The sequence below is a fragment of the Herpailurus yagouaroundi genome, unplaced genomic scaffold (assembly GCF_014898765.1).
Source record: "Herpailurus yagouaroundi ecotype Mexico unplaced genomic scaffold, PumYag 160, whole genome shotgun sequence".
NCBI lineage: Eukaryota > Metazoa > Chordata > Mammalia > Carnivora > Felidae > Herpailurus > Herpailurus yagouaroundi.
In genome coordinates, this window is record NW_024412401.1 from 29,652,057 (window position 1) to 29,675,562 (window position 23,506).

The following is a 23,506-nucleotide window of genomic DNA, read 5'->3' on the forward strand; positions in this document are numbered from 1 at the left end:
GAGCTGGTCAATGTAATTATTACACGTCTTCAATCCCTTCCTATATGTACCAGAAGAGAAATTCAAAACGCTAAACTCAGAGCTCTTAGCACCACTCCAGCTAGTGTGGACACACTTGGTGCCCCTCCCCCAGCGATCTCTCACTGCACATGGTAATATGCACTGACGCGTTATGCTCACATGCAGTTTTCTCTTCTGGATTACTCCAGGTATAGAAAAATAAAATGGACAGGACGAACTGGACAGAGATTGAGTTCATTCTGCAGGGACTTTCTGAGTACCCCAAAGTGGAAAAACTCCTTTTCGTCATGTGCTTGATGATGTACCTGGTGATCCTGCTGGGGAACAGCACCTTGATCATACTAATTCTCCTGGATTCCCGCCTCCATACGCCCATGTACTTCTTCCTTGGTAATCTTTCCCTCCTAGACATTTGTTACACATCCTCCTTTACCCCCTCAGTGTTGATTCACTTCCTATCAAAGAAAAAAACCATCTCCTTCACTAGGTGTGTTGTTCAGATGTCTGTCTCCTACACTATGGCATGCACAGAATGCGTGCTCTTAGCAGTGATGGCATATGACCGTTACGTAGCTATCTGTAACCCTCTGAGATACCCCATCATCATGAGCAAGGCACTTTGTATTCAGATGGCAGCCCTCTCCTGGGGAATGGGCTTTCTCAATTCACTGACAGAAACTATTCTTGCAATACGGTTGCCCTTTTGTGGAAAAAATGTCATTAACCACTTTGTTTGTGAAATAATGGCTTTTGTCAAGCTGGCTTGTGCAGATATTTCCTTGAATGAGATTGCTATAATGTTGGGCAATGTAATATTTTTGTATATTCCATTATTGTTAATTTGCATCTCCTACATTTTCATCCTATCTACTGTACTAAAAATGAATTCAGCAGAAGGAAGAAAAAAAGCTTTTTCTACCTGTTCAGCCCACTTAACAGTAGTGACCATGTTTTATGGGACAATCCTCTTCATATATATGAAGCCAAAGTCCAAAGACTCTGCTATTGACAAATTGATTGCTCTGTTCTATGGAGTAGTCACTCCCATGCTCAATCCTATCATATATAGCCTGAGGAACACAGAGGTGCTTGGAGCTTTGAGAAAATTGATGAGTAGACACTGGTTCTGGAGAAAAGGATGAAAAACTTACATCTTCGAGTTCATGCACCAAATAAACTCATATATTTGAGGAAAAGGCTTTTATTTCAAACAGAGCAAAAGAAATAAAGATTGTATGTAGGATCACAGAATTTAGGAGTTGGAAAGAAATTTCAAGATAATTATCTAGCTTTCCCTTTTTATGAAAATGACTGTTACAAAAATGTAGACACAACTAGTATAAGTACTAAGAGTAAAATTTAAGGAATAAGAAAAAAGATGTAATTAAATGTTTCCAGGAAAATCCAGTACAGATTCTCTTCAACTGATGGAGTTATGTCCTGATAAACCCATCAAAATTTGAAAATATCATTAGTCAAAAATGTCTTTAATACACCTAATCTACTGAACATCATAGCTTACCTTGAAAATGTGCAAATGCTTACATTAGCCTATAGTTGGTCAAAACCATCTCATATAAAGCCTATTTGCAATAGAGTGTTGAATATTTCATATAACGTATTGAGCACTGTACTGAAATTGAAAAACAGAATGGTTGTATGGGTATGAAACAGTTATGAGTGTATCAGTTGTTTATTCTTGTGATCATGTGGCTCAAACTGGAAGCTGGGGCCACTGCCACTGCCTAGCGCAACAAGAGTATCATACCACATGTTACTAGCCCAGGAAAAGACCACAATTTAAATTTTAAAGTGTGGTTTCTACTGAATGCATATCACTTTCACATCATCATGAAGTTGAAATATCTTATCTCAAACCATTTTAATGTATGGACCATATGTATGTATGTCTGCTGAACAAATAAAACATGTATCTTTCGGTTCCCTTTTGAGAGAACTACTTGAATTTTTGTGTTTGTTTTTGTTTGTTTGTTACTGCTTTTTATTTTACCCAAGGACTTGACCTGACTCCAACCTAATTTTTCAGGTACATATTTCCCCTTCTTTCCCTCCTCATGTTTCTCCCATGTTTGCACATGCTGTCTTACATTCACTATTACTTCTCCAATTATATCATGTTCTTTACACCTAAAGACAACAGCATATGCCACTTCATCTCCATCCTCACATTTCTCTTTCTATGGTAACAGCCTAGCAATCTTATTAAGCACAATTCAAGTGTGAGATCTTCTACAAATCCTTCCAAAGTTTGCCCGCTTACTTATTCCCTCCTTTATGCTGTCCTGAACTTTATCTGTTATGGCTATTTTCCTTTTACACTATAATCATTTGTTCATTTCTGAAATCCACCCAATGGCAGAACTCACTGTTCTCTGTATGAAGTCTAATGTCAAATAAATTTAAACAGTAGGCAGTAAGTAATTACTTATTTAACATTTTTAAATAATAGTAAAATATAGTCTAAGTACTTGATTTAATACAGGGATATAAGAGAACTTGAATTTATGTATCATTTCATTGACTAATAACACATCGAAAAGTTATGGATAAAATATCAGCTAATATTAAATGTACAGAAATGTAAGGGAAGATAAAAGAAAGATAAATATACTCAAGAGGTCATTTGTGGGGTGCCTGGGTGGCTCAGTTGGTTGGGTGTCCAACTTCAGCTCAGGTCATGATCTCACAGCTCCTGGGTTCAAGCCCTGCGCTGGGCTCTGTGCTGACAGCTCAGAGCCTGGAGCCTGCTTCAGATTCTGTGTCTCCCTCTCTCTCTGCCCCTCCCCTGCTCACACTCTGTGTCTCTCTCTCTGTCTCTATTAAAAAAGAGGTCATTTGGTCTGGGTAAGGCAAAAATCATATCAGTGTATACTTATTCTGTAATGAGCAACTGCTGAAAAAATATCTATCAATTGTATAAACACTTCTTAAGGAATACTGAGAATTTCATTCTATCAAAAGCAATAATCTTATTTTAAATATTTCCTTTCAAAGAAATCCCCTTGAAATTGCTAGCGAATAATAATTGTACTTTTATTTTTTATGTGATTACCTAACATCTATTTGTATGTAATACAGGTGAGTTGCCTGGTACAGTGCCACAGCCTGAGCTGGATGAGGAGAGTGGCTCTGTTCAAGGGCCACCCAGCAAAGGTTTCAACAACCCAACAGAGTTCAGAAAGGAATCCCTGCTTGTTCTGCCCAGCAGGATGTTTGGGGCCTGATGGAGTAAGTAAAAGGTCAACATGAAAGAGAGGCCCAGTTCAGGTAGTCAGAACCCAGTAGAATCAAAAGGACACCCATATATGGAATGACTCAGCTCAGACTGTCAGAGAAAGAGGGAAAGACAGAGAGAGAAAGAGATAACTTGGGGTATTTTATGCTTATATCCCTAAACACTACCAGAGTGATAGGTTAGACTTGTAACACACTCATAGATGTTTCTCAATACATTGAAATCACAGGTAGATTCAAATATTTTTTAATTTTTATTTATCTGAGGGAGAGAGAAAAAGAGAGAGGGAGAGAGACTGTCAGTAGGGGAGGGACAGAGAGAAAGGGAGACACAGAATCTAAAGCAGGCTCCAGGCTCTGAGCTGTCAGCATAGAACCTAACACGGGCTCGAACTCACAAACCAGAGATCATGACCTAAGCCGAAGTTGGATGCTTAACTGACTGAGCCACCCAGGCACCCTGAAATCACAGGTAAATTCAAACTAACTGAAACTAGAGTCTATCAAGAAAAAAAAAAAAAAAAAAGATCAAAATCTGACTCTGTCAAAGTGATACACCTATCATCCTAGCTAATTCACAGGTGGTCTTTTGGAATTAGCATATTTGCTAACTTTTAAATAATTTTAAATAATTATTATAAATATATTGATAGATTAAATTAACTTCACATTTTATAGACAAAGAAATTGGATTAGGATGTTTAAGAAATTGCTTAAGATTGGGGTGCCTGGGTGGCTCAGTTGGTTAAAAGTCCTACTCTTGATTTCAGCTCAGGTCATGATCTCATGGTTCATGGGATAGAGCCATGCATTGCATTGCAGGGGATAGTCAGCATGAAGCCTGCTTGGGATTCTCTTTTTCTCCCTCTCTCTCTACCGTCCCCCTGGTTACATGTGTGTTCACACACTATCTCTCTCAAAATAAATAAATAAACATTAAAAAAAAAGAAATCGCCTAAGATCACTAAGCTTATATAGACACCCCAAAAAATTGTAATTCTTTTTATTTAATTTAAATTCAGGTTATTTAACATATAGTGTAGTATTGGCTTCAGGGGTAGAATTTAGTGATTTATCATTTACACATAACAGTCATATGTAACACTCATCCCAAGAAGTGTCTGCCTTAATGTCCATCACCCGTTTAGCCCATCCCCCCTCCCACCTCCCTCCCAGCAACTCTCAGTTTGTTCTCTGTATTTAAGAATCTCTCATGGTTTGCCTACCTCTCTGTTTTTATCTTATTTTTGCTTCCCTTCCTTTATGTTCATCTCTTTTGTTTGTTTCTTTTTTTTTTTTTTAACGTTTATTCATCATTGAGAGACAGAGTGAGACAGAGCAAGAGCATGGAAGGGGCAGAGAGAGGAGGAGACACAGAATCTGAAGCAGGCTCCAGGCTCTGAGCTGTCAACACAGAGCCTGACACAGGGCTTGAACTCACAAACCACAAGATCATGACCCGAGGAGAAGTCGGACGCCCAACCAACTGAGCCACCCTGGGCCCCATTATCTGTTTTGTTTCTTAAATTACACATATGAGTTAAATCATATGATATTTGTATTTCTCTGCCTGACTTACTTTGCTTAGCATAATACATATCAGTTGCATCCATTTTACAAATGTCAAGATATCATTCTTTCTGATCACCAAGTAATATTCCATTGTATATATATACCATTTTCTTTTTATCCATTCATCAGTCAATGGATATTTGGGCTCTTTCAATAATTTAGCTATTGTTGATAGTGTTGCTATAAACACTGGGGTGCATGTGCCCCTTTGAATCAGCATTTCTGTATACTTTGGATAATTTACTCTAGATCCCATGTGTACTATTCTTTCACCTTTACCACAGTTCTTACCAATAACAGGAAAACATAACAAAAATTTTATAGATAATTGCCCTAAATTACGCTAGAAAACATCATCCACACCTAGTACTCAATTTACATCTCTTTGCAAAAGATTTACCAACATATATATAGCTTTAGACCTAATTTCTTGCCCAGATTTCACAAATCTGTCTTCACCTGTAAGTCTAACCATCAATGCACAGCCAACCAGTCAACCGACTTACATCCCTATCTTTGTGAAGTCATCATCCTTACGCTACTCGTGTCATCCAATCAACGACTGCATCAGAGTTCTTTACTTACACCAATGGACCAATCATCTTTGATGACTGTTTATTCATATCTGAGAAATCGAATCCAGCCCTACAACCCGGTAATTCCCATATTCATCCTATCTTCTTCATACCATTGCTTTCTGGATCCAAGCCATCACAATTTTATTGACTCTTGTGACAACTTCATGATAAAGAGCAAATAAGTTTTGCACACTGACCTCACATTTAGTCATCTGGTCCAGAAAGGACATACAAATGTTACAAATACTGATGAGTGAACATTTTTAAGTTCTTTGTATATTATGGCTTATACAATAAGATATGTCTTATATTTCAGCATTTCTCACCATTTTAGTGGGTTTGGGATACTGTATATTTTATAATATAAATATATCATGTATTTTGTTTCTAAATGCTTATAGCTTCATTTATACCCTTGGATCTAAGCATCTAGGTGTCAGGGGAAAGCACAATAAAAAAGGGAAGGGTGCTTGTAGTTTCACTGAAACATCCTGCAGCTTCTTTGAATTTACGAAATTAATGTCAGCACTTGAAGACCAACAACAAACTGCTAAATTCTCTGATATTTTTGCAGACTAGCATCCCTCTACCCCATTTCTATTCAGTATATATTTGTGCAGACCTTCTCCATTTGTACATAGAAATTCACATCACACACATCTATCTGCATCCACAAATATTTCCACACATGTAAAACACAGTTATACTTTGTAGAATATGCAATTACTCCCATTAAATTTAGCAATGCTTAAAGGAGGTTGTAGTGGTTTCTTAATACTACCATAACAAAATAGCACAGATTGGATTGCCTGACAACAGAAATTGACTTTCTCATAGTTCTGGAGGATAGACCAAGATTAAAGTGTTGGCAGATCTGATTTCTTCTGAAGCCTCTCCCTGGCTTTCAGATAGCCGCTTTCTTGCTAGGTCTTTTCCCCTGTGTGTGAGCAACCCTGGAGTACCCATGTGTGTCTAAATTTCTTAAATTTTTTCTTATAATGACATAAGTCCAATTGTAATGAAGGCCCACACTGATAGCCTCATTTTAACTTAATCACACTTTAAAGGCCTTATCTCCAAATGTAAATACATTCTGAAGTACTGGTGGGTTAGAGCTTCAACATAAGTTTTGCAGGGACACAACTCAGGCTAAAACAAAGGTTAATAATAAACTATCTAAAAAGTCTACTATAGTTATTACATTTGTATATTACATGTACATAATTTTGAATACTAACAATACACTAGCTTAATGTTTAAAGCTATACTTACAGTCTATAACCCAAAATAAAATTGAAGTTTGTCATCATAAGTCTATTTATGTAAGATTTCAGATATGCTTATGTAACATATGTCTATATTATCTTAGAGCTTCAGCAATCAGTCAAGGAGGAAACTTAGGAAATCACACATCTTATTTAAAATGAGTGTCTTCCCCTCTTAGTCCAATGTTCTGGTGCGTATTGAACACGTCAATACATCCCTTAGACTAATGTTATGATTTGCTATGGGGGATTAAAAAAGCACACAGAGGGTTCCTAATCAGCAATTTTTTCACAGCTACTTTTACCTCTTTGTTCCGTAAACTATAAATGATAGGATTCAACATGGGGGTTAATCCAGCATATACCAAAGCCATAAATTTGTCTATTTCCTGTGAATCTACAGAGGAGGGCTTCAGGTACATGGAGAGAGCTGTCCCATAGAACAAAACCACCACAGTCAGGTGGGCTGCACATGTTGAAAAGGCTTTGCTTCCACCATCCACTGAGCTGATTCTCAGGATGTTGGAGAGAATGAATGCGTAAGAGACATAAATGAGGAGCACCGGCATAGGAAGAAGAAGTACGCTGATCACCAGCATGATCAACTGCACCCTGGAAGTATCCACACAAACTAGTTTCAAGACAGCCAGAATTTCACAAGTGAAGTGATTGATGATGCTACTTCCACAGACAGACAGCTGCAGCACAGATACTGTTTCCACCAGGGCGGTGAGGCAGCCTGTCATCCAGGAGCCAGCGACAATCTGCACACAAGCCCTCTTGTTCATGATGATGGGGTATCTCAGAGGGTTGCAGATGGCCACATACCGGTCATACGCCATCGTGGACAGAAGCACACACTCAGTGGAGCCCATGGCAAGAGAAAAGTACATCTGAGCGGCACATCCTGAGAATGAGATGGTGTTTTTCCCTGAAACAAAGTTTGTCAGCATTGGAGTAAGAGCAGAAGAGGTGTACCAGATGTCTAAAAAGGAGAGGTTGCTGAGGAAGAAGTACATGGGTTTGTGTAGGTGGGAATCCAGGATGGTGATGGACATCAGAATGATATTACCCAGCAGGGTGATCAGGTACATCAGCAAGCACAGCACAAATATGATGACCTCAACTTTGGGGTAACGAGTAAACCCCAGGAAAATAAAATTGGAAATGACTGTCAAGTTGTCTTGGCCATTTTATGCCTCTGTGATTATCTATAGTAGTGAATGAAAATATACATTATATATATTTTAAAAACTAAATTCTACCATCTTTCAAGGGGTTTTTGTTAGAGGTACATTAAAAGGATCATTATTCTGGAAATACCATATTAATTATTCATTCATTCATTCAACATTTATTGAATATACTGCAAGTCACTGAAGATCTCTTTGAATTATGTAAAAAGCTGTTTTCAGGCAACTCATGATAAAATATCACATAATCAAGTAAATAAATAATTACAATAACATGATATAAGTGCACCCTAGAGTGCTAGGAGAACACAGAAAGTAAGAATCCCAACTCTATGTAAGGGACACTGCTCACTGAGACATTTTGAGACTTAGTTTAATCAAAAAAGGCATTAGACCTGGGGCACCTGGGTGTCTCAGTTGGTTGAGCTTCAGAATTTTGGTTTTGTCTCAGGTCATGATCTCATGGTTCATGAGTTCAAGCCCCACATGGGTTCAGTTTGAGCCCAGTGTCGGCTCCATGCTGGTAGCATGGAGACTGCTTGGGATTCTCTCTCATTCCCTCTCTGCCCTCATCTGCTTGCACTCTCTCTCTCTCAAAATGAATAAATAAACCTTTTTTAAAAATGCATTAGTCTTAATCGAGTTAAAGACCACAGGAGGTTTGCTGGGAAAAGAAAAAAAAATTTATAAAAGTTAAATCCCAAAAGGATTTAGTTGCATTTCATATAACTACTAATTATGTAATATAACAGATGGATATCTGTAAACTAAGGAATATAAATAGAAGATAAACATGCATCCAATCACTATAGCATGTATTTGTGGTCTTTCCAAATTTTTTCTTGTGGTTGACTTTGAGTTTCATAGTGTTGTGGTCTGAAAATATGCAAGGTATGATCTTGATCATTTTGTACTTGTTGAGAGCTGATTTGTGTCCTGGTATGTGATCTATTCTGGAGAATGTTCCATGTGCACTCAAAAAGAATGTGTATTCTCCTGCTTTAAGTGAATTGTCCTGAATATATCTATTAAGTCCATCAGGTCCAGTATGTCATTAAAAGCCATTGTTTCCTTGTTGGTTTTCTGTTTAGATGATCTGTCCATTGTTGTAAGTGGGGCATTGAAGTCCCCTACCATTATTGTATTATTATCAATGAGTTTCTTTGTTTGTGATTAACTGATTTATAAATTTGGGTTCCCACATGTTAGGGGTATAAATGTTTACAATTGTTAGATCTTCTTGGTGGATAGATGCATTAATTATGATATAACACCCTTCTTCATCTCTTGTTACCATCTTTATTTTAAAATCCAGTTTGTCTGATACAAGTATGGCTACTCCAGCTTTCTTTTGGTGAGCATTAGCATGATAGATGGTTCTCCATACCCTTATTTTCAATCTGAATGTATCTTTAGGGTTTAAATGGGTCTCTTGTAAGATGTAAGACCCATCTATATGGGTCTCATTTTCTTATCCATTCTGATACCCTATGTCATTTGATTGGAGTGTTTAATCCATTGAGGTTAGGTGAGTACTGAAAGATATGAATTTAGTGCTATTGTGTTGCCTGTACAGTTGGAGTTTCTGGTGATGTTCTCAGGTCCTTTCTAGTCTTTGTTGCTTTTGGTCTTTTTTGTTTTGTTTCATCTTTTCTCCACTCAGAGAAATCCCCTTAAAATTTCTTGCAGGGCTGTTTAGTGGTCACAAAATCCTTGAGTTTTTGTTTGAGAAACTCTTTATCACTCCTATTTTGAATGACTACCTTGCTGGATAAAGAATTCTTGACCGTATAGTTTTGCTGATTCAGCACATTGAATATATCCTGCTACTCTTTTCTGGCCTGCCAAGTGTCTGTGAATAGGTCTGCTGCGAACCTGATCTGTCTTCCCTTATAGGTTAAGGACTTTTTCCCCTTGCTGCTTTCATAATTCTTTCCTTGTCTGTGTATTTTGTGAATTTGACTATGATATGCCTTGGTGTTAAGTTTTTGTTGAATCTAATGGGAGTTCTCTATGCTTCCTGGATTTTGAAATCTGTGTCTTTCCCCAGATTAGGAAAGTTTTCTGCTATAATTTGCTCACATAAACCTTCTACCATTTTTTCTCTCTCTTCATCTTCTGGGACTCCTATGATTCTTATGTTATTCCTTTTTAATAAGTCACTGATATCTCTAATTCTTGTATCGTGCTCTTTTCCCTTAGTTTCCCTTTTTTTCCTGCTTCATTATTCTCCACAATTTTGTCTTCTATATCACTGAGTTGCTACTCTGCTTCATCCATCCTTGCTGCCATGGCATCCATTTGAGAGTGCATCTCGGTTATAGCAATTTTAATTTCGTTCTGACTAGATTTTACTTCTTTTATCTCCACAGAAAGGGATTCTATGCTTGTTTTAACCCCAGCTAGTATTCTTATTATCATGGTTCTAAATTCTAGTTCAGACATCTTGCTTATATCTGTGTTGATTAAGCCCCTGGCTGTCATTTATTCCTATTCTTTGTTTTTGGGTGAATTCCTTCATTTTGTCGTTTTGGAGGAAGAAAGTGAATTAATAAAATTTAAATTTAAATTAAAAAAATTAAAAACAACAGAAAAACTCAAATAAAGAAAGCTATATCCTAAGTATGTTTTGGTATGGTTGTTGAAAGAAGCTTTATAGAATAGAGAAAAAAATTGAAAGATTAGAAAAGAAAAAAAAGTAAGAAAAAATTTAAAAACTAAAAAAAGTATATAATTAAATATAATAAAATGAAATGAAGAAAGTTAAATAGAATTTAAAAATTACGAAAAAGTAAAAAAACATAGTAAAAAGAATTTTTTAAAATGTTTTCATACAGAAAATAAAAATAAAATTTTCTTTCTGTATCCAAGAAAAAGACAAGAAAGGAGAAAAAATAAAACAATTTAAACAAAGAAGAAGAAAAATAGATGAATCAGCAAACATAATGAAACCCGAATTAAGTTACATCCAGTTTCCCCTAGAACTCAAACTATGAAGTCCTCCATAGTCTGTACACCAAGCAGGTGGAGAGACTTGTGTTCTTCTAGGGGATGTGCTTGGAAGGCGCAGTTGGGCATGACTTGGTGTAACAGCTCCATTCTCCACTAGGTGGCGCTGCTTAGCTTATTGGGGTGAATCTGTGGCGTGCATGCCCTTGTGCCGGAGAGGTGGAAATGGCTTCACCCAGCTCTGATACAGGAACTTTGCACTCTCACCGACCCACAATCAAGCACCCCTCCTTTGTCTCAGGCTTTTATCCATTCCCCCACTTCTACCTTTTCTGTGCCCAAGCCATCAGCCTGCCAGGTGGTACCTCCCCCACAGTTTTATCTCAGGTGGGGCTGTGCTTCCAAGCCCCTCCCTTCAGAGAACCTGTGGTGTGGATCGCTCTAACACTCCGGAGGAGGGTCTCACTGAGCAATGGCTGAATGTCAGCTTGCCCTAGAAAACATTTGTGGGCCTGTGCTGTGGCAGAAGTCCAAAGATTATGGCCAGGTGCTGGCTTGCCCCAGATAATAATTGTTCGATCACACAGCAGCAAAGGTTCAGAGATTATGGCAAATCACAACACACAGGAAGAGTCAGGTTTCACTGCATTCTGGTGTCCTTGTCCCAATACCAGCAAATGTGGCTATTCTCCGGGGTCCACTAGGACATTTACCTGTGGGGAAGCTGTATGGCACTACCAAACGCCCTCCAAGCAGGGGAACCACTTCTCTCTGTGTGGCCCACAGACCCCTTGGACCCCATTGCCCACTCGTTGGGAATCACCCTGCTTCCTCACCAGAGCATGGCCAGATATTAAGCTCTGGAATTTCTGACTCTACACTCTACAGTTTATAGAATACTAATGGCATTGAAACCCTCTTCTTTCTCCCCGTCATTGGTTTTGAGGTACAGATTTCTTGTTCAGTCCCTTGTGAGAGTTTCCATTCTTTCTCTTTCTTTCCAGCTACTTTCAGGGAGAGCGCTTTTCCTGCACTCTTCTGCACACCACCTTCTCTCCACTTTTCTCTGTCCTCTCTCTGCAAAAACAGCTCCCTACCTTCTGCGGCTTTTCTCTCCCCTAGTTCACCTCTCTGCACCGCATACCTGCTGAGTTCTGTGGCTCAAGTTATGCAAATTGTTGTGTTAATCCTCAGACCAATTTCCTAGGTATGCAAAATGGTTTGGTGCTGATCTAGCTGCATTTCAGGAATGAGACAAGCTGAGAACTTCTATGCTGCTCTGCCATCTTGAAAGAAAAACAACATCTATTCTTTTGAAACTTCCAAAAAATAGAAATGGAAGAAAAATTTCCGTATCCATTCTATGAGGCCAGCATTACCTTGATTCCAAAACCAGACAAAGACCCCACTAAAAAGGAGAATTAGAGACCAAAATCCTTAATGACATGGATGCAAAAATTCTCAACAAGATATTAGCAAATAGAATCTAACAGTACATTAAAAGAAGTATTCACCATGATCAAGTGGTATTTATTCCTGGGATGCATGGGTGGTTCAATATCCACAAATCAATTAACATGATGTATCACATTAATAAAAGAAAGGATAAGAACCATATGATCCTTTCAATAGATTCAGAAAAAAACATTGACAAAATACAGCACCCTTTCTTGATAAAACCCTCAAGAAAGTAGGGATAGAAGGAACATACCTTAACATCATAAAAGCCATATAAGAAAGACCTTTAGCTAATATCATCCTCAGTTGGGAAAAACTGAGAGCTTTCCCCCAAAGATCAGGAACACGATAGGGATATCCATTCTCACAGTGTTGTTCAACACAGTAGTGTAAGTCTTAGCCTCAGCAATCAACAACAGAAAGAAACAAAAGTCATCCAAATCAGCAAGAAAGAAATCAAACTTTCACTCTCTGAAAATTACATGATATTTTACAGGGAAAACCCGAAAGACTCTACCAAAAAAATTACTAGAACTGATCCATGATTTCAGGAAAGTCACAGGATATAAAATCAATGTATAAAAACTGAAGCAGCAGAAAGAGAAATCAAAGTTTTGATCCCATTTACAATTGCATAAAAAAACATAAAATACCTAGGAATAAACCTAATAAAAGAGGTAAAAGATATGTACTCTTAAAATAGAATACATAGGAAAGAAATTTAAGAAGATATAAAAAAAATGGAAAAGCATTCCATTCTTATGGATTGAACGAACAAATATTGTTAAAATGTCTATACTACCCAAAGCAATCTACACATTCCATGCAATCCCTATCCAAATAACACCAGAATTTTTCACAAAGCTAGAAAAAACAATCCTAAAATTTCTATGGAACTACAAAAGACCCCAAAAGGACAAAGCAATCTTGAAAAAGAAAAGCAAAGCTGAAGGCATCACAATTCCAGATTTCAAGTTATATTACAAAGCTGTAGTCATCAAGATGGCATGGTACTGACACAAAAACAAACACATGAATCAATAGAACAGAACAGAAAACTCAGAAATGCACCCCCAACTATACGGTCAATCATTTTTGACAAAGCAAGAAAGAATATGCAATGGAAAAAAGATAGTCTCTTCAACAAATGATGTTGGGAACACTGGACAGCAACATGCAGAAGGATGAAACTGAACCACTTTCATACATCGTACACACAAATAAACTCAAAATAGATTAAATATCTAAATATGAGACCTAAAGCCATAAAAATCCTACAGGAGAACACAGGCAGTACCCTCTTTGACATCAGCTATAGAAACTTCCTTCTAGATATGTCTCCTGAGGTTAAGCAAAAGTTAACTATTGGGACTTCATCAAAATAAAAAGCTGCACAGAAAGGAAACAATCAACAAAACTAAAAGGTAACCTACAGAATGGAGAAGATATTTTGAAATGACATGTCTAATTAAAGGATTAATTTCCAAAATATATAAAGAACTTATAAAACTCAATACTGAAAAACTGAGTAATCCTATTAAAAAGTGGGCAGAAGACATGAACAGACATTTTTCCAAAGAAGGCATCCAAGATGGCTAACAAACATGAAAAGATGCTCAACATCACTCATCATCAGGAAAATACATACCAAAACTACAATGAGATACCACCTCACACCTGTTAGAATAGCTAAAATCAACAACACAAGAAGCAAGTGTTGGTGAGGATATGGAGAAATGGAAACCCTCTTGCACTTTTGGTGAGAATCAAACTGTTGCAGCCAAAGTATGGAAGTTTTTCAAAAAGTGAAAAATATAACTACCCTGTGATCCAGCAATTACACTACTAAGAATTTACCCAAAGAATACAAAAATACTAATTCAAAGGGACACATGCATCTCAATGTTTATAGCGGCATTATCTGCAATAGCCAAATTATGGAAACAGCCCAGTATGCATCCATGAATAAATGGATAAAGAAGGTATGTGTGTATGCACGTGCACACACACACACACACACACACACACACACACATACACACACACACACAATGGAATATTACTCAATCATAAAAAAAGAACAAAATCTTGCCATTTGCAACAATATAGATGGAGCTAGAAAGTATTATGCTAAGTGAAATAAGTTGGAGAAAGACAAATACCGTATGATTTTTCTCATATGTGGAATTTAAGAAATAAATGAGTAAAGGGGTGAAAGAAAGAGAGGCAAAGCAAAAACAGACTCTTAACTATAGAAAATAAACTGATGGTTAATGGGGTGGGTGGGGGTAGAGTTAAATTTGTGATGGGAATTAAGGAGTGCACTTATTGTGATGAGCACTGGGTGTTTTGTGGAAGTGTTGATTCAGTATATCATACACTTGAAACTAATTTGACACTGTATGTTAACTAACTAGAATTTAAGTAAAAACTTTTAAAAAAAGGTAGCATATGATGATGGAAAAATTATCTATAACTTCAAATCTTATGAGAAATAAAGAGAAATTTTTAAGTACTATCAGTAACCTCAATTATTTTCTTTCCTTTACACAAACAGCTCTGGATCTCCATGTTATAAAGAAGTAAACAAAAATGCAGGAAGCATTTCAACACAAATGTATTCAACACAGTACTCTTTTGAAGAATGAAATATTTGGAATCTATCAACTGCCTCTTAAAGGAGCTATTCTAGCATTGCAAGAGAAATATAAATAATGACCTCTACTCAATTTTATTTTTTAAAGCATTAAAAGAGATGGGTGGTTTCCTATAGGAATGACTGTAAGTAAAATCTTTTGACAGTATAACCATTTGGGGGCTGTTAGTATACAAAATACACCACTTTAGTCTCAGTAATAAATGATCATTTTCTGAAAATAATTTCCAAATAGGAATTAACATTTTGGAAAACTTAAAAGGGAACAAATGACATTTGACCTGAGCCATATCTTCCCTAAAACAGCTTCAGTATAGATTCCAGATTACTGATGCTTGTTCAAAGCCTCTATCAGAGTTTTATTGGCAGACTAAAAGTAGGTTGATTATGCTCCTGCAGTAATTCAAATTCCATTCATAAACAGTACTGAACAGGAGTATATCTTGGCCTACCCACCCCCTCTTATTTTCTCTTTGTAAACCTGCATAGTTTTGTGCAGCTTAAACTCGATATGGGCCCTCTTTCCCATAGCCAATAGGATTATAAGCTTCCTTCTATATTGACTAAGTGGTATGACCATTGTTTCCTCAGCGAATAGCATAACTCACTGTCAAATGGCTAGCACAAGGCAAATCATATTAACATTTCCACAGCCATTGCTTGAAAATACTAAGTAGTAACTCATCCTTTGGATCAATTAATTTATTTATCAGGGAAATATTTTTCAACTGTGGTTAAAAATATGAAGACCTGTTTTTAAAAGGACATTCTGTGATTCATTTACTATAAACAAGAAGTTCATTTGCTAACATTTACTCTTTAATATTTTTTCAAATTGAAGACATTTGTTCCATGCACTTAGCACACAACTCAGGTTCTTTAGCTTACTCAAACTCCTTCTTTAAAAAAAAATATTGGCCCTAACTGCAAATTCAACAAGTGGAAGATGAATGACTCAGATGGACAGGCCACATGTAATTTGGTTGCTTATATATCTAAAATCTAAGGAACATGAAACTGTTTGCAATAAACTACACAGAAGTCTCACTTCCAAGTCTCACCATAATGTTCAGTTTCACATTGTCTACTATCCAAGTACTATTCTACACACAACTGAAGCGCCAAAAGTTGCTCTCCAAGGTATTGGAGAGAGTTGATCTAAGAGGCCTTGTGACCTATGTGTTCTGTAGAAAGCAGCATCAGCATCACCCAGTAACATGTTAATAAGTGCAGGTCTCAGAAGCCACCTCAGCCCAACTGAATCAGAATCGACAGTCTTCAAAGATTCCCCCAGGTGGTTCACATATGTACTAAAGTTTGCAAGACACCACTAGCTCAGTGTCTTTAATCCTTATTTGCATATTAAAATCATCTGAAGAGCATTTTTTAAAGGTGCCTGATTCCCACCCTTTAGCCAACTTATAGAATTTTTGGATGACAATATAGTTTAAAATACATGAGATTTAAAATCGGGAAGACCAGATTTGAATAGCAGTTTCTTCACTTAATGATTTTATATAAATTTCTTCTCTCTGGATTTAATTTTCCTCAGAGAATATAGTGATAAAAAAATAATTAATGTGTGTGAACACATTTTTAAACTATAAAACTCTAAATAAATGATGTTGTTAGTGGCTATCATACTGTAAAATCAAATAAATAAATATTTGTTGAGAAGAATAAAGCATGCTGTTTCTAAAACATTGATTTTTAAAGTGGAGTTTGTGGACTGATTGTATCAGAAATAACACGTTTGTTAAAATGCAAATAATTTTTCCATACCTCAGACCTTGTGCATCACAATTTCAGAAAACAGAGCACAGAAGCCTGAATTTTTAATAGGTTACTGATGTGGCTCAGTTGCTTTATGAACTAGAAGAGGAATCCCACAAGCAAACACACTGCTGTTACCACCACTCCAGCTAGGGCTCACATAATTGTTGGACCTCCACCCTACTCACCTTTTACTTTATATAATATAGGACCACCCACTTAACTCATATGCTGTTTCTTTTTCTGGCTTATTCCAGGTATGAAAAGGGGAATGAAAAGGACCAATTGGACAACTGAAATTCAGTGTATTCTGAGAGATCTGAGTACCAAGGAATTGGCAAAAAAACTCCTTTTTGTTCTGTCCTTAGTGGTGTACCTAGTAATCCTCCTGGAGAACAGCACCTTGGTCATCAACCCTCCTGGAATCCTGCCTCCACATGCCCATGTACTTCTTTGGTAGCCTCTTCTTCCTGGATATCTGGTATGCATCCTCTTTTGTCACCTCTATGCTGACAAACTTCCTATTATAAAAAAAAAATACCCTCTCATTGACAGGTTGTATTATATAAATGTCTCTTTATGTAATTGGGTCACAGACTGTGTGTTCCTAGCAGTGACAACATATGGCTTCTACATGGTCATCAGCAAATCTCTGAAATAGCCCATCATCATAAGCAAGGCACTTTGTGTTTAGATGGCAACTATCTCCTGGGATTAGGCTTTCTCAATGGAATGACACAAAATATACTCACACTGCAAGAAATATCATTAATCATTTTGTGTGAATTTAATAAAGCTGGCCTGAACAGGTATTTTCTTGAATAAAAGTTTAATAATGTTGGGAAATGTAATATTTTCATCTGCTCCATTCCTACTAATGTCTTTTTTCCATATTTTCATCATCTATGCTGTACTGAAAATTAATTCAGCTAAAGGAAGAAAAAAGGCCTTTTCTACATATTAGTGATGACTGTATCTTATGGGACACTCCTCTTCCTGTGTGTATATGAAGCTAAATTCCAAAGACACTGACTTAAAACAGACTGATTATCCTTTTCTATGGGGTAGTCAACCCCATGCTCAATCCTACCATTTATAACCTAAGGAATAAGGAAGTACCTGGGGCTACAAGAAAATTAATGAGAGACACTAGGTCTAGAGAAAAATATGAGAAAATAATATCCTTAAGTTCATGCACAAAAGAAGCTCACATATGTTGAGGCAAGGGTTTTCAATATAAAGAGAACAACAGGTGGTCATATGTTGAATCACAGAACTTCAGAGTTAGAGATTTCAAGATCAATAGTCTAATTATAACACTTTCTGAAAATGACAATGGTTTCATGAAAAGGTGGGGCTAAGCAGTCTGAGAAATGCAAGTAAACTTATGTGAACAAGACAAAAATATTTGAAATTAAGCCCTTCCAAGAAAACCCAACACATATAGCTACTGAGCAAAAAAAAATTATTTTTAGTAACTTTTGTTGGAAATACTTTTGAAATATTTGTTTGCTTACACTTGTTTTTTTTTTAATGTTTATTTTTTAGAGAGAGAGGAAGAGACAGAGCGTGAGTGAGGGAGGGGCAGAAAGAGAGGGAGACACAGAATCTAAACCAGGCTCCAGGCTCTGAACTGTAAGCACAGAGCTTGATGTGGGGCTCAAACTCATGAACCACTAGATGATGACCTGAGCCGAAGTCAGACACCTATCAGACTGAGCCACCCAGGTGCCCCATATGCTTGTTTTATTTTTTTTAATTTTACCCAGAGACCTCATTTGACCCCAACCTACATTTCCAACTCTACATTATGTGTTCCTGTTACCTGCCCATGTTGCCCCCATTCCCTACACATGTATTGTATTCCACACACTGTGTAGTTACCTGATTATTTCATGTTCTTTCTCATTTAAGGACTATAGCAAATGTTATTCCTCCCCATTGTCAGATTTCTCCTTCTGTAGTGAAATCTTAGCAATGACAGAAGAAATAGGTCAAGTGTTACATCCTCTGTAAACCTTCCAATAACGCCCTTGAGTTAGTTCCTCCCTCTTCTGTGTTATCCTGACCCTTACCTACTATAGCAATTTTTCTTCCTTGTTATAACCATGTATTAGCTTCTGGAATGTTTCCAATGGCAGAACTATGGTTCACTGTTCTCTGTATGAAGTCCAATGTCAAGTTAATTAAAAATAGTGAGTAGTCATTAACTGTTGAAATGGAAAAAGAATAGTAACGTTATAAGTCCAACTATGTGAAATACCACACAGGGAAATAAGAGAAGTGGGCTTTATATATTATTACATGCCCCAACTACAATTCCAAATACTTTTGTAAAATAGCAGCTAATCTTTAAATGTAGGGGAAAAAGATGATAAAGTTACAACTGAATAAAATATGCTGAAAAAGTTCCCCCAAAAATGTCTCCTTTGAATAACTATTCAGTTGTAATATACAGTGGTGTTTCTTAAGATATAATCACCTCTCTGATTTTATTTCTACTCTAATTCTGCACTATAAACTCAGATTTTATTTTTAAGAACAAATTTTAAATTAATTCCACACATATGGTGGTGAGATTGCTGAAGAAAATTGTCAAAATACTTTGGAAGACAAAGATTTTTTGTTTTGCTTTGTTTTTGCCACACATGCACACAAACACCACACACACACACACACACACACACACACACACACACACACCACATTTAGTTTATAGCACAAATGAAAAGACTGATTCAAAATAAAAATTCAGAATCAAAATGGTAATTCTTCAGAGAAATGGCAACATCAGTAGCAGACAACCTCTCTTCACTTTTAAAGAATTTCTCACAGTTCTTTGTTTCCTCCTGAAATATCTCTTGGTATTTAACTTATTCCTCAAACATACTCCAAAATTAACATAAGCAATATAGACAGAAAATGGACTTAACTTTTGGCTGCTATTTAAGAACTGTATGACCTTTATATGGGCCTAAATTTTCTTATCTACCTTACAAAGCCATCTGAAGCTAATCCTTGAAAGTAGGGACAATGTAATAGCCAGCACTGAGTCCCCAGCCCCTAACAGGCACATATAGTGTTGAATAAATGAGAAAAGTAATCAACACAAAAGTGAAAGCAACATTATTTTCATTAATTAATGAAAACAATTTCAAAAGGTTATGTATTATGACATCTAGTACACCACATAGTATATATTATGCATTTATTAAATAATACTGCCTTATACATCTATTGTCTTTCACATTTGCTCTCTGGTTCTTGAAAATAAGCTATTAAGCAAGGATTCCTGAGTGTCTATATGTGAATGACACAGCAAGGGACAATCATACATACATTGCATTTTCCACCAGAATGAATTAATGAAAAGGAACTTAAAAATAGCATATATAACTTATCTAATTAGCTAGCACATTTTATGTACATATGCATTATTTAAATATTACTTCTCATCCCATCACTTACCTTACTCATTTGTTCTCTGAGTTCTGGAAAATAAGGTGGCTAATCATGGATTCCTAGATGGTTATATGTGAATAAGTTACAAAAAGGAGGGAGCATTAGCAAAAAGTGATGAAAGAAGATGTAGCTGAAGAAAGGGAACTTTGGAGGTCAGCCTTCATTTTACCTGATAAAGGAAAGAGTACACCAGGGGTATACTAAGGGTAGGAAGAGACTAAAGAGCCAAATAGAAAAGAGAAAGATAAAAAAATGTAATAGGTTCCTCCCATGAGCCACGTGTCGTCACATAATGCAACATTATTAAAGGGTTCTTAATAGGATAATAATACATGTAAATCTGACTGAGTATTCCATATTATTTAACCCTATGGTATGATCAACTCTGGCCTCAGGAGGATTTCAAATTCCTTATTCATTGTAGCATGTCCTCCATTCCAAATGTCAGCATTACTTTGTTTTTGAGGTATATTAAGAAACAACATAATTATGATCAGTTAATGAATGAAGAAGGGATCCATCACAGAGAAAACAAGAGGTGCAAGCATTCTAGTCATAAAATGTGAAGAGGGAACTTCTGATTTCTGCTACTTCCACTACAGCTGAATAAGCTTGTACCAGACTCAAGCATCTTAGAGATGATAAATTTTGTAGAAAATTGTTTTTAAAATTACTTTGGAAAAGTAATGTTTTGGTGTAGGTTTCACATTTTTATGCCTATAGGCTCAACTAAGCACTGCATGAAGTAGTAAAAACTGATAATAAACTGGCAGTCCTTCTGGACAAACCTCAGAGTTCAGGGGAAATACAGCCAGTGTAAAGTTGAGGGGGGGGGGCGGATTTCAGAAAGGGGAAATACAGAAGAAAAGATATCAAATTCTGTGTAAAAATCTTGGTCAGTTCTCTGACCAATGTGCCATGTATGTACAACCTAGCTAAAGATGAAAAAACAAAAATCTTAAACTAGGATGTAAACTACCAACAAAAAGATTGAGTTAGTTTGAGTCAAACCAGGTTTATCTTAAAACCAAAATATCAAAACTGTTCAGAGGAATTTAATGGAATTCAGAGTCTCGAAATATCACATTTACAATGTCCATGATACAATCCAGAATTACTTAACATACAAAGAATCAGGAAAATGTGACCTACTCTCAAGATAAAAAGGCAGTCAATGGAAACCAAGCCTGAGATAGCCTAAAGGTTAGAATTAGCAGAAAGGGTGATAAAGCAACTCCTTATAACTACTTAAATGAAATAAAAGAGAATATGCTCACAAGCAAAGAAAAGATACCAAATTTCAGTGAAGAAATAAAAATTGTAAAAAGAACCAAATGGAAATTCTAGAACTGAAAAGTATAATAGCTGAAATTTTAAAATCCACTGAATTGGTTCAACAACAGAATAAAAGTGATAAAGAATAGAGTACCTGCAGACAAAATCAAAGTCTAACCCACATGCAATTGGTATACAAGAAAGAAGGAAAGGAAACAATAAATCAATGAAATATCAAACAGGCAACATCTTTTACAAAATATTAGCAAACTGAATTCAACCATACATTAAAAGAGTAATATACCATGATCAAGTAGGATTTATTCCAGTGATGCAAGCATGGTTCAACATCTGCAAATCAATCAATATATACATCACATTGACAGAATGAAGGATAAATTCACGTGATCATTTCAACAGATCCATTAAAAAACTGACGAATTTAACATCCATTCCTGATAAAAACTCTCAACAAACTGAGTATAAAGGGAACATACTTCAAAATAATAAAGTCCATATATGACAAGACCACAGCCAATATCATACAACAATGAAAAGCTGAGCTTTTCCTCTAAGATCAGGAGCAAGACAAGGATGCCCAATAACCCCACTTTTATTTAACATAGTACTAGAAGTCATAGTCAGAATAATTAGGCAAGAAAAAGAAATAAAATGTTTCTAAATTAAAAAGGAGAAATAAATAGTTTCTATTTAGAGATGACATGATATCATATATAGAAAACCCTAAAGCTTAGAACTAATTAATGATTCAGTAACATTTGCAGGACACAAAATCCATATGCAAAAACCAGCTGTATTTCTATAGTAGTGAACTAGCAGAAAGAGAAATTAAAAAAACAATCCCATTTACAGTTGCACCAAAAAGAATGAAATATCTAGGAATAAATTTGACCAAGGAAGTGAAAGACTAGTACACTGAAAACTATAAGACATTGATAAAAAAAATTAAAGACACAAGTAAATGGAAAAATATTCTGGGCTCATGGATTTGAAGAAGTAATAATGTTAAAATGTCCATACTACCCAAATCTATAGATTCAATGCAATCCCTATCAAAATTCCAAAGGTTATTGTTCATTGAAATAGGAAAAAAACCTAAAATTTATATGGAACCACAAATAGAGCAATACTGGGAAGGAAGTTTGTTTTTTTTTAAGTCCACTTAAAATACCATCAAAAATATTAAAGAATAAACTGAATTTATCTAGAAATAAGACTTCCACACCAAAAGTTCAAAACTTTCTAGAAGAAATTAAAGAAGACCAAAATAAATGAATAGATACACAATGTTGATGAATCTACTTACTATTGTTAAGGTAATTCTCCTTAAATTTATCTTTAGAATTAACACAATCCCAGGCATAACCCCAGCAGATTTTTCTATAGAAATTGATAGATGATAATAAATTTTGGGCTGAAAGGGCTTAACTTCCCCACAAACCTCTTTATTATATTATATTTATGTTCCATTTGTTTTGATGAAAGGGTAACCTTTCGGAGAATGAAGCAATGAAAAGGTCTTAGCCACAACAACGCATGTCTAAGAAAGTACAAATATTGCACTGGTACCTCACTAAGAAAGAAACCCTTAGAACCCACCAATTTCCCAGTCTGGTAGAAATTAAGCAACAGTTTTTCTGAGCAACTCTACCCTGTGACAAGGGCCACAATATCACTTATCATACAAACCAGCAAACTTTCGAAGCTGAAACAGGGTGCTATTAACAAGTATATTGGGACAACAGACATGGACTATTGAATGCAAATCAGATTATATGATCACTATAGATTATGTCATCAATACAATTTAAAATAGCACATTCCTTTGGTGTTACTGGTATATTTTACCACTGAAAGGCCCGTAATTATTCCTTCTGGCTCTAGGCCCTTGACCCTTGATACCACTGAGGCCTATGTTACAGAAGACTAAGGAGGCTTTCTTTACCATGTGTTCCACTAAGAAGTCCAAATCCCAAGAGCTGATATCTAGCTTTTTTTATAAATCCCAGTTTGTGGATAAATGATGCA

At 36.2% G+C, this 23,506-nt stretch overlaps 2 protein-coding genes across 2 annotated transcripts; one reads left to right on the forward strand and one right to left on the reverse strand.

Annotated features, from left to right (window-relative positions):
• The first annotated feature begins 214 nt into the window (after window positions 1–214).
• On the forward strand, window positions 215–1,378 carry LOC121034779 (olfactory receptor 13C3-like). Its single transcript, XM_040481872.1, has one exon. It carries the CDS (start codon window positions 225–227, stop codon window positions 1,161–1,163), a length of 939 nt encoding a protein of 312 aa, XP_040337806.1. The 5' UTR covers window positions 215–224; the 3' UTR covers window positions 1,164–1,378.
• A 144-nt stretch (window positions 1,379–1,522) lies between these two features.
• Window positions 1,523–18,553, reverse strand: LOC121034337 (olfactory receptor 13F1-like). The gene is made up of 4 exons (XM_040481170.1): window positions 18,546–18,553; window positions 17,123–17,241; window positions 6,969–7,874; window positions 1,523–1,566 (listed from the first exon to the last, which is right to left on the reverse strand). Exons 1-4 carry the CDS (start codon window positions 18,551–18,553, stop codon window positions 1,523–1,525), a joined length of 1,077 nt encoding a protein of 358 aa, XP_040337104.1.
• Window positions 18,554–23,506: the final 4,953 nt, after the last annotated feature.